We start from the raw sequence: 14,443 nt of genomic DNA, 5'->3' as shown, positions 1-14,443 counted from the left end.
TCAAACCATATAATTAAATCCGTAATTAAGAATGAAGATTTAAATTATAAAATGAATTAAAAATTGAAATTTAATTGTTACTTACATCCTGTCTCTCTCTGTCTCTCACCTTCGACCTTTCTTTCTCTCTCCAACAGCTTCGACGACGACCACCACCACCACCACCTTCACCACCTTCTCTGCACTACTACCCAACACCACCGCGTCTCCGCCACTTTACCCTCACGCTGCTGCTCAATTTCACCGCAGGATTCTAAGATCCACACGATCAACCTGAGTTTTTTCTTCGTGCCATTCGCCAATTTCTGTTTCGGAAGCAATTTGATTTCAGTTCCTGCTCAAGGTGTGCGGTTTTCTATTCACATCCCTCTTTCTCTCCCCCTTCTGATTGATTCTCTGTTGTCTACTTACTTGCTTTCTGAGTTTGGTGTTGCTGTTGATTTTTGGTTCGAGGGGGCTGAAGGAATCGATTCCCTGTCGATTTCTTTAAGAAAGAAATTGGGACTTGGGATTCTGATTGTTGAATGTGATTCAGTGAGGGCGTTGGAATTTAGTGATTGCGGGGTCTGAAGTCAGTAGCTGGTTTTAGGAATTTGGGTTGTTTGTGGAGGTTTGAGTAGGATTTGTGATGGATGAATAGTTTGGTTGTAGCGGTGATCTGAATTTTGAGAGGATTTTGGGGTTGCTGGTTCTGTGTGAGTTTTTATTTGGGTTTATGATGATCGAGTGAGAATGGTGAGGTTTCTGGGACTCGCTCGTGGTGACTCTTATGAGTCACCTCGAGAGATCGCCTCCAGGGCCACAACGGCAAGCGAGAATGGCGAAAGTGGTTGGCTTATTCGGTTCTTTGATTCGGCTTTCTTCTGTGAGTGGATTGCTGTTAGCTATCTCTACAAGCACGAGCACTCGGGGGTCCGTGATTATCTCTGTAATAGAATGTATACACTGCCTATATCAGGTTTGGAGAGTTATTTGTTTCAGATATGCTACTTGATGGTGCATAAGCCTAGTCCTTCATTGGATAAATTTGTAATTGATATGTGTTCGAAGTCTCTTAATATAGCTTTGAAGGTGCATTGGTTTTTAGCTGCTGAGCTTGATGACTCGGATGATACTGATGGGATAAGTAGGATTCAGGAGAAGTGTCAGATTGCATCCATCTTGATGGGTGAATGGTCGCCTCTTGTCCGACCTCAAGGAGAATCGATGAGCCCTGGAAGCAAGAACCAGGTTTTGAACAGACTATTATCATCAAAACAGCAGTTATTATCCCTTGTGTCTTCTCCGCCTGACCGAAGGTCCATGTCATTCTCACCTTCATCAGGGAACAATTGGCAAGAAGATGCTGGTCAATTATCGCCTGATGAAAACAATATTTTTAAGAAATTTATCCCAAGCCCAAAAGTTAGAGATGCATTTTCGTTTAGGAAATCGGCAGAAAAAGATGGTGATGAAAATGAAAAGGATGGATTTTTCAAGAGGCTTTTAAGGGACAGTAGAAATGGTGATGACTCAGGTTCTAAGATTCGGGATACTCTTCTCTTCCGGAAGTCATCAGAAAAAGATGACAATGACTCTGAAAAAGAGAGTTTTTTCAAGAGGTTTCTGAGGGACAGTAGAGGAGAAGATGAGGATGCGACTTCAAGCTCAGAGGGCTTTTTCAAGAGATTGTTTCACGATAACAAGAATGACTCTGGGGATAAAATACCTTCCAAGTCTGGGGAGATAGATGAAAAGGACGGCTTTTTTCGAAAGATTTTCAAGGATAAGTTTGAAGATAAGCGAGATGGGAATAACAGAAATGAAGATGATACAAACTCTGAAGAAAAATGTTCTAAATCCAGGGAAGATGATGAGAAGGAAGGATTTTTTCGCAAACTTTTTAGGGATAAATTTGAGGACAAAAATGATATAACCGATAAGGTTGAAGATGCCAACGGGAACGGGGAGGAAGATGAGCCTTCTGATTTCTCATTGTTCCGTAGACTGTTTCGTGTGCATCCTGAGGAGGTAAAAAGTATTGAATTAAATGACAATAATAACATAGATAGCCTGCCTGAAAGTAGTCGAGGTACGGAAAATTTTTTTCGCAAGTTGTTTCGAGATCGTGATCGTTCCATTGAAGACTCAGAGCTTTTTGGATTGAAGAAGCACAATGAGGTACGTTTACTATTGGCCTCTAATTCCTTTTCCAGAATGAAAAACTTATGTCCATTTTTCACCTGGGAGTTTCAAAAAGAGTCTCCAAATTGGCAATAGAACAGAAAAAGTAATTGTGGAGGAACTTAGGCTAATAAAACCAAGAGGAATTCAAAAGAAAAAAAATGCTGCCCTAAATTTCCTCAACATTCCCTTAACATAGAGCATTAAAAGGGGACAGAATAATGCAATATTTGAACACCCTACAGTTTAGACTGCTTCAGTTGCTCGACTCTCTGCTACAACTTTTTGGCACCCTTGTCTGAACTATATGCTCATAACTTTCTAGAAGCATCCGGGGTCTCCAAAGCAGCAAAATGAGAAGTCAAGTGTGAAGCCTCCACTTTCAAATAGTACTGCTTCTCAATTCCGAAAAGGAGCTTATCATGAGTCGTTGGAATTCGTTCACTCTTTATGTGAGACCTCATATGGATTAGTGGATGTATTTCCAATTGAAGACCGCAAAAGTGCACTTAGGGAGGTTGTTTATAATTTTCTGCCAGTTAAACTCTTATGTTCTTATATTTTTTCTTGAGTTCCTCACTGAAATAGTTTGTACATTGTTTAAAGTCTCTTGCAGAAATAAATTTAAAAGTAGCTGAGGCTCAAAGTAATGGAGGTATGATATTATTTGTAAGGTATCTATATGATGCTGATTTAGAAGCATTTTGTTTCTTAGTGCAACATGTAGCATATAATGCTAATATATTCAAAATGGTCTGAAGTGTCCATAGAAAATAATGCAATTCTTTTTGGTCTCAATTTGCTATTCAATTTCCAAAATGCAGTTCAAAAGGTTATTAGTTATCCCTGCTTGAGATCTTTCAAAACTATGCATAAATTTATGTCCTAGGTGTGGATCCGTGTCGCAATTTGCAAACATTTGTGCTGTTGTAGTTCTTTCACATACACAGATGAAAATGAGTTTTTATGCAAGTTTGTAATTGTCTATTTGCTTGCTCTAGTTGGTCTTTTCTGTCCTGAAAGTTTGAATTGGTGCTGTATTAGAGATAACAGCACTTTATATGTCTTTCGGGAATAAGAGAAGGGTTCTATGAAGTGGTTTTATTTATTTATTTATTATTGGATATTATGTGGAATATTTAGTTGAGAGAAATTGGAGAAATTTTAGAGAAATTTTAGAGATCTTTGGAGGGTCGAGAGTTCCTGGGGTGGTGTGCTCCATGGTTTGCTTGAAAACCATAAAGTTGTGTGATGAACTTCTATTTCTTAATGAATGTTTGGTTTTCCATTAGAGAAAATTGATGTTGACCCTAGGCTATTTGGCTGGTGAATAAGGAAAATCAAATGTTATTTATTTATTATTTTTTGTAACATAAGAAATGAGAGACTATATTGATCAAAAAGGCTCATTACAAAAAGGGGGATTGAGCTATCCCTTAAAGCCATTGGATTAAGGAAACTCAAAAGTTATTTGGAAAAACGCCACTGGAGCTCTCTTTTGGTTTCTTTGATGGAAAGAAACAGTAGAACATTCTTAAGTTCAATGTAAAGCCTTTTGTTCCTTAGTTCTTTTTTCTTTTTCTTTTTTCGGACGTTCCACAATCCTCAGCTTCATCTTGGATATCAATTGCATATGCTTTTTGTGCTTTCTCTACTTCATAATAATGAGAGAACTTTGAAGCTGCTGTCTAACAAGTAAAAGGAGTTTTCTACAAAAGAAAAGCTAGGAGTTGGTGGTAATTGGGTCTCCTTTCTGTTGCCTCCTCGCTTAGTGTTGAAGAAAGATGTCTTGCTTCCTTTCCTTCATTTTATACGATTTCACATTTTCACTTGCATATGGATGGGTGATTTCTCTACGTGTTCTAGTAGATGTGCAACGCTATGATACTTCAAGGAATTTGTTCTGGAAGTTGCGTTTTTTGATTATTCAGTTACTGTTTGTATTTACAGGGGTTTCCTTTCCTATGGGAAGAGGGATGTATCGTGTTGTCCATATTCCTGAAGATGAAGCTGTGCTTCTCAACTCTAGGGAAAAAGCACCTTACTTAATATGTGTTGAAGTAGTGAAAAGTGAAGTTCCAAAGTAAGTTCCAGCAGGCTTATTTACTTTGATGGCAACTAAGTCATAATTGTCAACCCAGCCATCATATTAATATTGATATTCAAGACTTTGACTTCTTTATCTCTTTAAATTAACTTATTTATCAACTTCTTTTAGCAACATAAAGGACGCCTCCAATGCTCAAAAGTTATCTAGAGGAGGGATTCCTTTAGCAAATGGAGATGCACTCCTACCAAAGCCACCTCCTTGGGCTTATCCATTGTGGACAACTCAGGAGGCGTACCGGAATAGTACTGATCGAATGTCCAGTTCTACTGCTCTAGCAATTGATCAAGCAATGTCACATAAGTCAGAGGCAAAAGTGAAATTTGTAAGTTTGAAACTTTCTGTGGAGAAGCAAGTGCAGAATGAGTCAAAGATCACCGAGATAACTGGTTCAGACCCTGATGAAACTGTGTGTAGTCAACAAGGTGCAGTAGATGTTGCTCATGGTTCAGGAGCAGCTCCGAGCAGTGACTTGGAGTGGGTGAGAGTTGTGCTCACTGCCGATCCTGGAACTAGAATGCAAGACATTGAAGTACAAGGAGCACCACGTAGGAGGGAACACCGCCGGGTCCCAAGTACAGTAGCTATAGAAGAAGTAAAGGTGAGGTGTTGCATTTGCAAATAGCATTTACACTTGCGGACACCAATCATCATCATCATCACTATCACCAGTTGCTTAGAGCTTGGTGATAACATCCCAGATGCTAACTTTCTTTAGAATTATTTTACTTGTGTGTATTTTTGTCATCCAACGAATTTCCTCCTCAGTTTTGCATGCGTATGTAGTAGATGGTAGAGGTCCTACCTCGTCCTACCTCTAGGGGCACTTGGTAAACTTTTAAAGCAATCACAAAACCCTTGCTGGGAAACACAGTGGAGGGAGAAAGAAGCCGGAACCATAGACCCTACTCGGAACCATGCACTCTACTTTGCCTAATCCTTTCATTAGTCCTAGTGTATACCACTTTTTTTATATCTTCCTTTTCGTTTCCCTTCGATTGAGCACCTCAAGATGGCTATTGGCAACCTCCCAAGAGTATGAACGAGGCCACGAAAATCCTTATGCTCACAACCATGTTGGATCAAATGTTTTTCACCATCTTAATTTCTAATCTGCAGTTTAAGTAACTGAACATTTTATTTTCTTCTTTTCTTTCTGCATCAATTTCAGTGTGATGGCTCATTTTAAATTTTTGTAGGATGACATTAGACGACTTTTTCCTTGCATTATTTGTTTGTGATACCCTTAAATTGTTATACCTTCAATCATGTTGCTGCTGCTTTTGGCAGGCTGCAGCAGCAAAAGGGGAGGCACCTCCTGGACTTCCCCTAAAAGGGGCTGGTCAGGATTCAACGGATGCACAGCCAAGGGTGAAGACTGAAAAAATGTTTATGTTTTTCTCTATCATGCAATTTTGGTAGTTCAGAGGTTAAAGATCTCTTTTTAAAATAGGAAAATGGCAGCATACCCGAGGCAAGTGATGCCTTATCTGGAGAACTTTGGTCAGTTAAGAAAGAAAGGATACATAAAGCTTCAAAATTTGGAAAGTTATCTGGTTGGGACTTGCGTTCTGTAAGTTCTGTTTAGGTTTTCTCCGTTCTTTTTCTATTCAGCACTTATTTTCTCTATGTCTGTATTTTCTTTGGTGAGAATTTTCTTTGGTCGTATTTAAATCATCGTAATCTTGATACTATTAAAATTGATGCCCGTGGTAGATATAGGCATGGACTTGATAGAAGAATTTTCAACATCCCAAGGGCACACGATCTCGAATAGTGGATAGGTACTCTCTAGTAATGGCCACTTCATATCTTTAAAGCATTTATTTGGAGCCGCTAAAGTACCAAGATCTTTCTTTGGAAATAATGCTAATATGAGAGGATACCAAGCATTGTCTCAGATCGAGACAACATTTTTTTTTAACTTACTTCGGGCTATAGTGTTTCATCTGTAAGGCAAGGTATTGCACAACTTCTGAGACAAATGAGAACACCTTTAGAAGCTCTCAGATGAGCAGAATCAAAATGATCGAACCAAGGAAGATGCTTATCCTCGAATATCCTGATATTCCTTTCTATCCATATTTCTTATAGAAGAGCTTTAATTGCCTTTATCCATAGAAAATGTGGCTTAGAGACCAATGAAACCCCTCAATGAGGCTAATGAAACCTACAAAGAAGGTGCTGAATATTATTCCTTCGAATTGAAAATGAATACCCATTAAACTTTGAAAGTAGAGAGAAGCTTGAACCAACACTTCAATGAGTAACTGCAACCAAAAAATAAGTTAGATAAACAATCCCCATTCTCACGGCAAAGGGGGCAAACCGAAGCCATATGAACAAAAAAAAAGGGAAGCTTCCTTTGTAGGACTTCTGAAGTATTTAGGCTGCCATTTATTAAAATCCATAGAAGAACGATGATTCTCTTTGGTCTTTTTGATTTCCAAATAGCCCGAAATAAATCTTGATGCAATGGTGAAGAAATAATGTAAAATAACTATCGTAGTGTGAATGCAACCGATTTGGAAATTTTTAGCATAATTTGCTACATAATGCACTTTTTTTTTTACATATATTGTCGTACATCATGAGTATTAACTATCATTATCGACTTCTTTCAACTTGATGACATTTAAATATGTAACTAAACACAGCAATGCTGTGATGGTTCTCTATTTTTCTGTAACTTCATTTAGTGTATGGATTGTCAGGTTAGCCGTTGTTTATTTTCTCTTTTCCTCTTCGTAGGTCATTGTGAAGAGTGGAGATGATTGCAGACAGGAGCATCTTGCTGTCCAACTTATCTCACACTTTTATGGTATGACCAGTTTTCAGGGTTTCATGTTCATTATTCAATCTCTTGGCTAAAGGGCCAAGGGGATGAGACATTCCTATTGCTGAACTTTGATGTAGAAAGAAGATCAATGCAGGGAATTGATAGGATAAGTATTTTAATTTAGTCACTTAAGTTTTAGGTCGATAGTTCATTTTAGTTTTATTAATTTGTTAATTGCTTGGTTTTATTTCCTTTGTTTTGTGAAGTTATAAAAATCTTAAGAAGGGGAAGTATTGGGCAACTTAATATGATACCAATGAATTAAAATGGATAGGGAGTTGCTCCATCTTTTTTTAATATTTTAATTTCTTTTTACTCCTCCCATTGAATCAATCTATCTTCCAGGTATAAATGAAAAACCTAGAAAAGAATGACCTAGACAAAGGAACCATCCGGAAGAGGGAAAAAAACAAAAGAAAATAATAAAACATAAGCCCAAGAGACTGCCTTAATTGTTAAGAATCGGAAAAAGAGGATAATGTACAAAGCACTGAGTAAAGAACATCTAGAGAGATGCATTGAAATGTGCCCCATTGTAAACCTTCATTTCAGACCTTCTAGAATTTCTTAGCTCCCCTAAAAATTGTACTATCTTTATCGAGCATAGGTGGTACAAAATAGGAAAGAACGCTACTTGCCAAAGAATGTAAAGTCTGAAACCTATTACCAAAAGGGCATTATCAAGCTCCTTCTCCATCATGTCCTAAAAGTGTGGAAGAAGCCAATTCCTCTACTCACAAGTCTCAGCCAAAAGAAAATTAATAGTTATACATCAAATTTCTTGAGCATTATTGTGTATTGACTTGTTTTTTTTACATCTTTGTTATTCATATCGCTTGTGACGCCAGATATATTTCAAGAAGCTGGTCTTCCTCTCTGGTTACGACCCTATGAAGTCTTAGTTACGTCTTCTTACACAGCTCTTATTGAAACAATTCCAGATACGGTAATCTTATACTCTGTTTTTAATTTTATTAATAATGGAAAATAAATGAAAACCAATGCAGATCACCACTATTTCTCTTCAGGCTTCACTTCATTCTATCAAAAGTAGATATCCTGGCATCACTAGTTTGCGCGACTTCTTTGTTGCTAAATATGAAGAAAACTCTCCAAGTTTTAAACTTGCCCAGGTACTTTTCTCTTCTCTTTTTTTTTTTTTTTTTTTTTTTTTTATATATATATATATATATATATATATATATATATATATATATTTAATTTAATTGCAGTTTCTTGATATTGTACATTAAATATTCCCTGGAAAGCTGTCTTTTCTAAACTTCTAGGTTTCCCCTTCTTTCCAATTGTTTGAAATTTTAAATTCTCTGGAGTATAGAGGATCATTTCTGGGGCTATCTCTTCTAGACTTCTAGTTTTCCTTCTTCTTAATTAAGTTTTCCTTCGTTAAACTTGCCCACTATCATTGTTGTTTCTACTATTTTTGCTAGTGAAAGCATTCCCTCTTTTTTGACGTTTTCCCATTTACTGCTAAAACTGTTAACAAATATCTGATATAATACTGCCACCAGCGCAGGGGGATGTTTTCTTGTTGCATTTTATCCAAACTCTGTTAGCCAACGTTTTTCGAAGTTCAAAATAATGTATAAATATTTGATTGATAATGACTCAGCGTATCTGATATTCCCTTCTTATTTTACACTGCTGTTGTGATTATACCATTCTCCTTTGAAATCTGAACAGAGAAATTTTGTGGAAAGTATGGCTGGATATTCCCTCGTCTGCTACCTTCTGCAGGTATGTTACGTTTTAACATATTGTAAGATTTTCTAAATTTACAGATTCAGTATTTTCCTGAACCACCCCAAACATTTGAAAAGAATTAGTGCTTGTTAAAAAGGGAACGACTCAAATATTGTTTGTCTTTCCATATATTATAATTTCAATTGTTTCATTATTAGCTAGAGACTTGATTAGCTTTCATGCTTCCATGACTTTTAATTGTTGGTTGTATCAACTGACAAGAACGACTGCATTGAGGGATGAGGGAGAAATAAATAGAGTTGCAGATGAAATTATTTTTAAGCACGTGATTTATTCTGTCCTCTTCTATTGTTTTCCCACTGTTTTCTCTGCAGATAACAAACAAGAACTATGTGCATGTTTGTGCTTGCATTTCATTTTCAAAAGCTTTGAGAGAGTTTATTGATTTAGATTTTCCAAAAATCAAAGAAATAAGGTCTTTTTTTTGGGTGGGGGTAGGGATAGGAAACAATTTCATTGATGATATGAAATTTTACAGGGAAAAAAAAAAAGAAAAAGAAAGAGGGATAAAAGCCCCATCCAATGATGTTAAAAAACTTTTCCAATTGGATCTAAGAGTTTTCAAACTATAATTGCAAAAGGGTGAAACATTATTACTGCATTTATTGTAGTAATTAAACATTTGTTGATATTATCTTCTGCATTGTTTGTTTAGCTACAGAACCTCCTTTTTTTTTTTTTTTTTGGTTCTTAAAACTAGATCATTTGCCTCCTAACTGTTGTTAAGAATTTCATGCTAGAAAATTAAGTTTGTGCATTAAGTTGATACAGATGCCTTCTTCGAGTATATTTGTTAACAATGGCTTATAGCACCTCATTTTATTGATTGAAGGAGCTGTTGCCAATTCATCCATCTGAAAGGAGATATCATTTTAGTTCCTACCACATACAATAACTTTTTTTCTATTCCTCGAAAAGTTTGTCATTTCTGTCCTTTGCATGTTGAAGATTGCTTCTTATTTATTTATATCTTTTCTGAAGTATATTTTCTTTCAGTTTGGTTTCCATCAGGTCATTGTTTGTTCCTAGAATCCTGCTTCAGATTTTAAATTGCAACCTAAGCCTAGAATTTGATTTTTTTTTTTTTTTTTTTTTTTTTTTTTGTGGACTTTTACTACTGGGCATCTTGGCAATATTCTTCTTGTCATTGTAAACAACTAGGGTTATAGGTCTCCCATGTTATATTCTTGAGTATTTGGTTGTGTTAACCCAACATGTTCTCTTTGCTTTCGAGCTTTTGCTAGCCTTTTCATATTAAGAAAAAAAATTTTGCCCACCTCCACATGATGTTGTTCCCAATCAATGACCTTATTTCTGTTTCGCATAAAAAAAAAAAAGATTAATAAATTTTTGTTGAGTCTTCTGATTCATTTTTCCTACTGGTTCCTAGGTGAAAGATCGACACAATGGAAATTTGTTATTGGATGAGGAGGGTCATATAATACATATTGACTTCGGTTTCATGCTCTCTAACTCACCTGGCGGAGTAAATTTTGAGAGTGCTCCTTTCAAATTAACTCGGGAGCTTCTAGAGGTGTGTTCAGTATTATATGAGACATACTTGGCTGACAACCTATATCGCATCTTTCTATTTTTCTTCTTTTTGATGATTTGACATCTTATGATTATTCCCATTTTTGTTTGTTAATTGTCAAATAATTGGAATACTGTTGCTAGGTCATGGATTCGGATGCTGAAGGAGTTCCAAGCGAGTTTTTTGATTATTTTAAAGTAATCATAGACCTTCCTTTTCTCTCTTGACGTTGATACTCGTCATATCTTCCCATCATGCATAAGGTGGGCTAATTTTATTGCTGCTTCTGCCTTGAAATCAGGTTTTATGCATTCAAGGATTTCTTACATGCCGTAAGCATGCTGAACGTGTTATTCTTCTGGTTGAGATGTTGCAGGTAGAGTTTTTTTTTTTTTTTTTTTTTTTTTTTTCACTTATGCCCAATATTAATCCCTACACTGAACTGAAGCTTCAGCTAAATACTTATTTCTTGTTAAGTCATTGAATTGTAAAATCTGATGTGTTCTTCTATGCTGTGGAGGAAGTCCAGATGATCAGAATTCTATTCTTCTTGTGGTCACATTAGATAATATTTTAAAATTTTCTTTTCTTATCTTCATTTTGATTAGTTTTTCTTTCTTGTTTCATATTTATTGAAATAGAAGAGGTATGCACTTGAGATCCATTCTTTTGCTTCTTGTAGTCTCTTTTTTATTAAAAAAAACATCAATGCATTAGATAACTATAATTTTATGTTCCCTCTTCTCTGATGAGGCGTGGTTACTGGAGCTGTTTTTTAAGTACCCATTTGAATAACCCTTTGGTGTTTGAAAATTAAGTTTGTTTTCTCATCATTGAACTTGGTCTTTCTTAAGTAAACATTTGATACCTTAATTCCAAAAACAAAAATAGGTTTTTGAGAACTAATTTTTTATTTTTAAGACTTGGTTTGATTTTTGAGACTATATGTAAAAAGTAGACAAAAAAATTCATGGATGGGATAGGATTTGTCGGCTTGATTTCAAAAAACCAAAAGCCAATAGTTATCAAGCACACCTAAGTTATTACTTTTTAGGTTTTCTTGTAAATTTTTTTAAAAGATACTTGAGAATATCTTTATTTTGTGTTTTCTAATCAGATTCTGGAAGCTTGGTCTTTATATGGTTGAGTATGAGTTTGTCAGTATTTACTATCATGGTCGATGCAAATCTGAAGACCATATGGTTGACTGCCCTTTATTTCTTTAAGAATTTGGACCAAGAAATAAGAAACCGGGATTAGAATATTATCAAACAATAGGCCCTCAAATGAAGCTGATGACTCTGAAGAATTGATAGTTTCTTTTTCTCTTGACAAGAAAATGGAACGTTTCATTGAATAAATGGTAAGAGATTAATGCTCTAGAGATACAAATCCCACAATGGAGTAAAAAAAAAAGAAGAAAATGGAAAACTGAACTAATATAAACGCCCCAAAAATGAACGAATGCTTTGAACCAGTGAAGCACAAGGGTGCTAGTTCTTATCCATATAAGAAAATCAAGATGGGATCTTATGACCACCATTTAAAATCTTCAAGTAATGGGGCAGAGCATATTGATATGCCCCCATAGATTTCATTATTCTAACAGACAATGTCGACAAGAGGGTAGGAGTATAAGAATGTTTTCTTTCTTGATTCTTTGTTAACACTTTTTTTTTTTTTTTTTTTCTGAGACTCGATGCTTCCATCGTGACACTTCTTTGTTTACACATTTGATTTCTCCATATTGGAATCAGGACTCTGGATTTCCATGCTTTAAAGGTGGCCCACGAACAATTCAGAACCTTAGAAAACGATTTCACCTCAGTTTGACTGAAGAGGTCCTATTTTATTTCATTTTCATGCTTGTACTGGATGTTGCATTGATAGGTTGGTAACTGAAATTTTCTCTCTCGCAGCAATGTGTCTCTTTAGTGCTTTCACTTATCAGCAGCAGCTTAGATGCATGGCGAACCCGGCAGTATGATTATTATCAGAAAGTCTTGAATGGAATATTATGAGGTTAGATTTCCACGGTGGTTCTGGTTTCTTTGTTTTACCATTTGAGACTGCCAACCTAGTGAACCATTTTGATTGAGATTGCATCTCTAACCAACTAGCTGTTTGAGGCTAGTTTGTTTCTGTTGGGGTAGCATAGCTTCAAAGTTTCCCTGAATGTCCAAGTAAATTCCTTGCTATTGCTGCATGGCCCGTTTTTTCTGCACGAGCGGTGTGAATCGGTGATTTTATAAGCCGATAGAAAGTACTGCTGGCTGATCAACGGCTGGAGCAGTATTCATTTCAATTTTCTCATTTGATTTAGTGGATAACTTGGCTGCTTGCTGGGATGGCAGATTCAGCCTTCCCCTCCCATACCAAAAAGCATACCCTGTATATAATAATTCCAGTTTCTATGGAGAAGACAGACCCAACTTGCCGTTGCTGCCTGTACCGCCTGGGCTTAATGATATCGTGATTGCAACTACACATCGGGGTACCTAATGTGAAGCAACTAGGCATTAGTGTCAGCACATCTTGGTGAATGAACGACAATCTCTCGTATTATATAAAGGTTTATTTTATCTAGTGTACACTTTTGAGATGTTTTGATCGTGTGCTTTCCAACTCGTCTGATCCTCTCTACACTTGTTGTACTAAAAAAGGTTTGATAGAAACAATTTGTTCTGTGCATCAGTATCTGTTTCTTGTGCAAATTGATTCCAGTTTCTCACGCTGGAAAATTCTCTAATATGATGAGTTTCAGTGGCCTTGATCTCTGCTGTTATTTATATTTATAAATTAGCTAGAAATGATCATAGAAAATGTGAAATATTTGACAGGATTCGTGTTCGTTGATATTCTATTGTTAGCGATCTATGCAAGCGGATTATCAGCTTAAATTCTTGAATTTCGACTGTCCCATCAGCTTTGATCAGAGGCAAAATATGAACTTTCGTAGAAGGCAAAGACTTAAGGTGGAGAATAACTTTTACACTTCACTTATTTATTGTGCAGGTTTTTCATGTTACTAAATGCTTTCTGATCCTTGCTTTAGCTCCTCCATGATTATAAACCTTTAGTTTGGTTTACTTCACTTTGTTAGCACGCTCAGCCATAGCCTTGAATTGCTAGATCTCACTGGTAAAGTCTGTTAGCTTTATGTATGAACTGTTTATAACACCATATGAAATTGCTATCAGATAGGCTTGGTTGATAGATTTCTGAACTCTTAAAAGGTCGATACCATTGATTTGGAGAAAACTAGAACTTGGTTCTTGTGAATTTAAAGGTTAGAATCTCGTCTTTATAGTTTGATAAAATCTCATGAACGGTCCTTATTTGGGGACTATGTATGAGAGTTTGAACTATAAAGGTTATTTCTAACGTTTAAAACCACACAAGCTAAAATATAAGTTTCTCCAAATCATAGAGAACAAAGTTGTTATTTAACTCTTTCCTTTTATTATTTGAGTTGTGATTATATTTTTCGAACGCGATCTTAGTTAAAATTCTAGTTTTGTATGTGTAGCAACTCCAAGATCTCTAAGGTTCAAGTCGTTATATTTTTTTATAAGGTGCCAAGGGAATAATCGTAAGCTTAATATTTGTGAACTCCAAGAACTCGAGTTAACTTTTATACCAGTCAGTACTTTTCACAACTCACCTCTATAATGTATTAGGTTTGATTAAGTGTCAAAGTGAGTATAAGTCGACAATAAGTGATATACATTCTTTCTCTTGAAGTCGGTAAAAGAGTTCTCAAATTTTAGCTCGTGTTGAAATTTATTGTGAATAAGATTCATATTTGATTTTTTCAGAATTATTGATGTGATTTTTTTTTTTTTTTTTTTTTTTTTTTTTTTAGTTTTTGCATTTATTTATTTAAAACTCTTAAAATTTATAAGAAGATTAGCGTTCTTCAAACAAATGGTGCAAATTATTACACTTTAATATTTTAATTAGTATAATCTCAAAATTAAGGGGCAAAAATTAATTTTGCCTTAATTATTTAATT

The 14,443-nt window shown here is 35.7% G+C and overlaps 1 protein-coding gene across 1 annotated transcript; it reads left to right on the top strand.

Moving 5' to 3' along the window:
- The first annotated feature begins 74 nt into the window (after positions 1–74).
- On the top strand, positions 75–13,201 carry LOC111781328 (phosphatidylinositol 4-kinase beta 1). The gene is made up of 16 exons (XM_023661859.2): positions 75–2,160; positions 2,489–2,680; positions 2,770–2,818; positions 4,114–4,246; positions 4,382–4,871; positions 5,561–5,641; positions 5,724–5,843; positions 7,022–7,091; positions 7,958–8,055; positions 8,138–8,242; positions 8,814–8,867; positions 10,285–10,428; positions 10,572–10,625; positions 10,730–10,804; positions 12,186–12,269; positions 12,348–13,201. The coding sequence occupies exons 1-16, from the start codon at positions 733–735 to the stop codon at positions 12,447–12,449; spliced, it is 3,279 nt and encodes a 1,092-aa protein (XP_023517627.2). The 5' UTR covers positions 75–732; the 3' UTR covers positions 12,450–13,201.
- The last annotated feature ends 1,242 nt before the right edge of the window (positions 13,202–14,443 follow it).

This window comes from Cucurbita pepo, chromosome 19 (assembly GCF_057944985.1).
Source record: "Cucurbita pepo subsp. pepo isolate OVF chromosome 19, ASM5794498v1, whole genome shotgun sequence".
In the NCBI taxonomy this organism is placed as follows: domain Eukaryota; kingdom Viridiplantae; phylum Streptophyta; class Magnoliopsida; order Cucurbitales; family Cucurbitaceae; genus Cucurbita; species Cucurbita pepo.
This window is presented reverse-complemented; position numbering and strand designations above follow the sequence as displayed.

Bases quoted from the DNA above. Each gene is read 5' to 3' on its own strand.
- LOC111781328 (XM_023661859.2), top strand. From the start codon at position 733: ATGGTGAGGTTTCTGGGACTCGCTCGTGGTGACTCTTATGAGTCACCT. The intron at 5,844-7,021 runs GTAAGTTCTGTT...TCCTCTTCGTAG, and splicing joins CTGGTTGGGACTTGCGTTCT to GTCATTGTGAAGAGTGGAGA. The intron at 8,056-8,137 runs GTAATCTTATAC...ATTTCTCTTCAG, and splicing joins TTGAAACAATTCCAGATACG to GCTTCACTTCATTCTATCAA.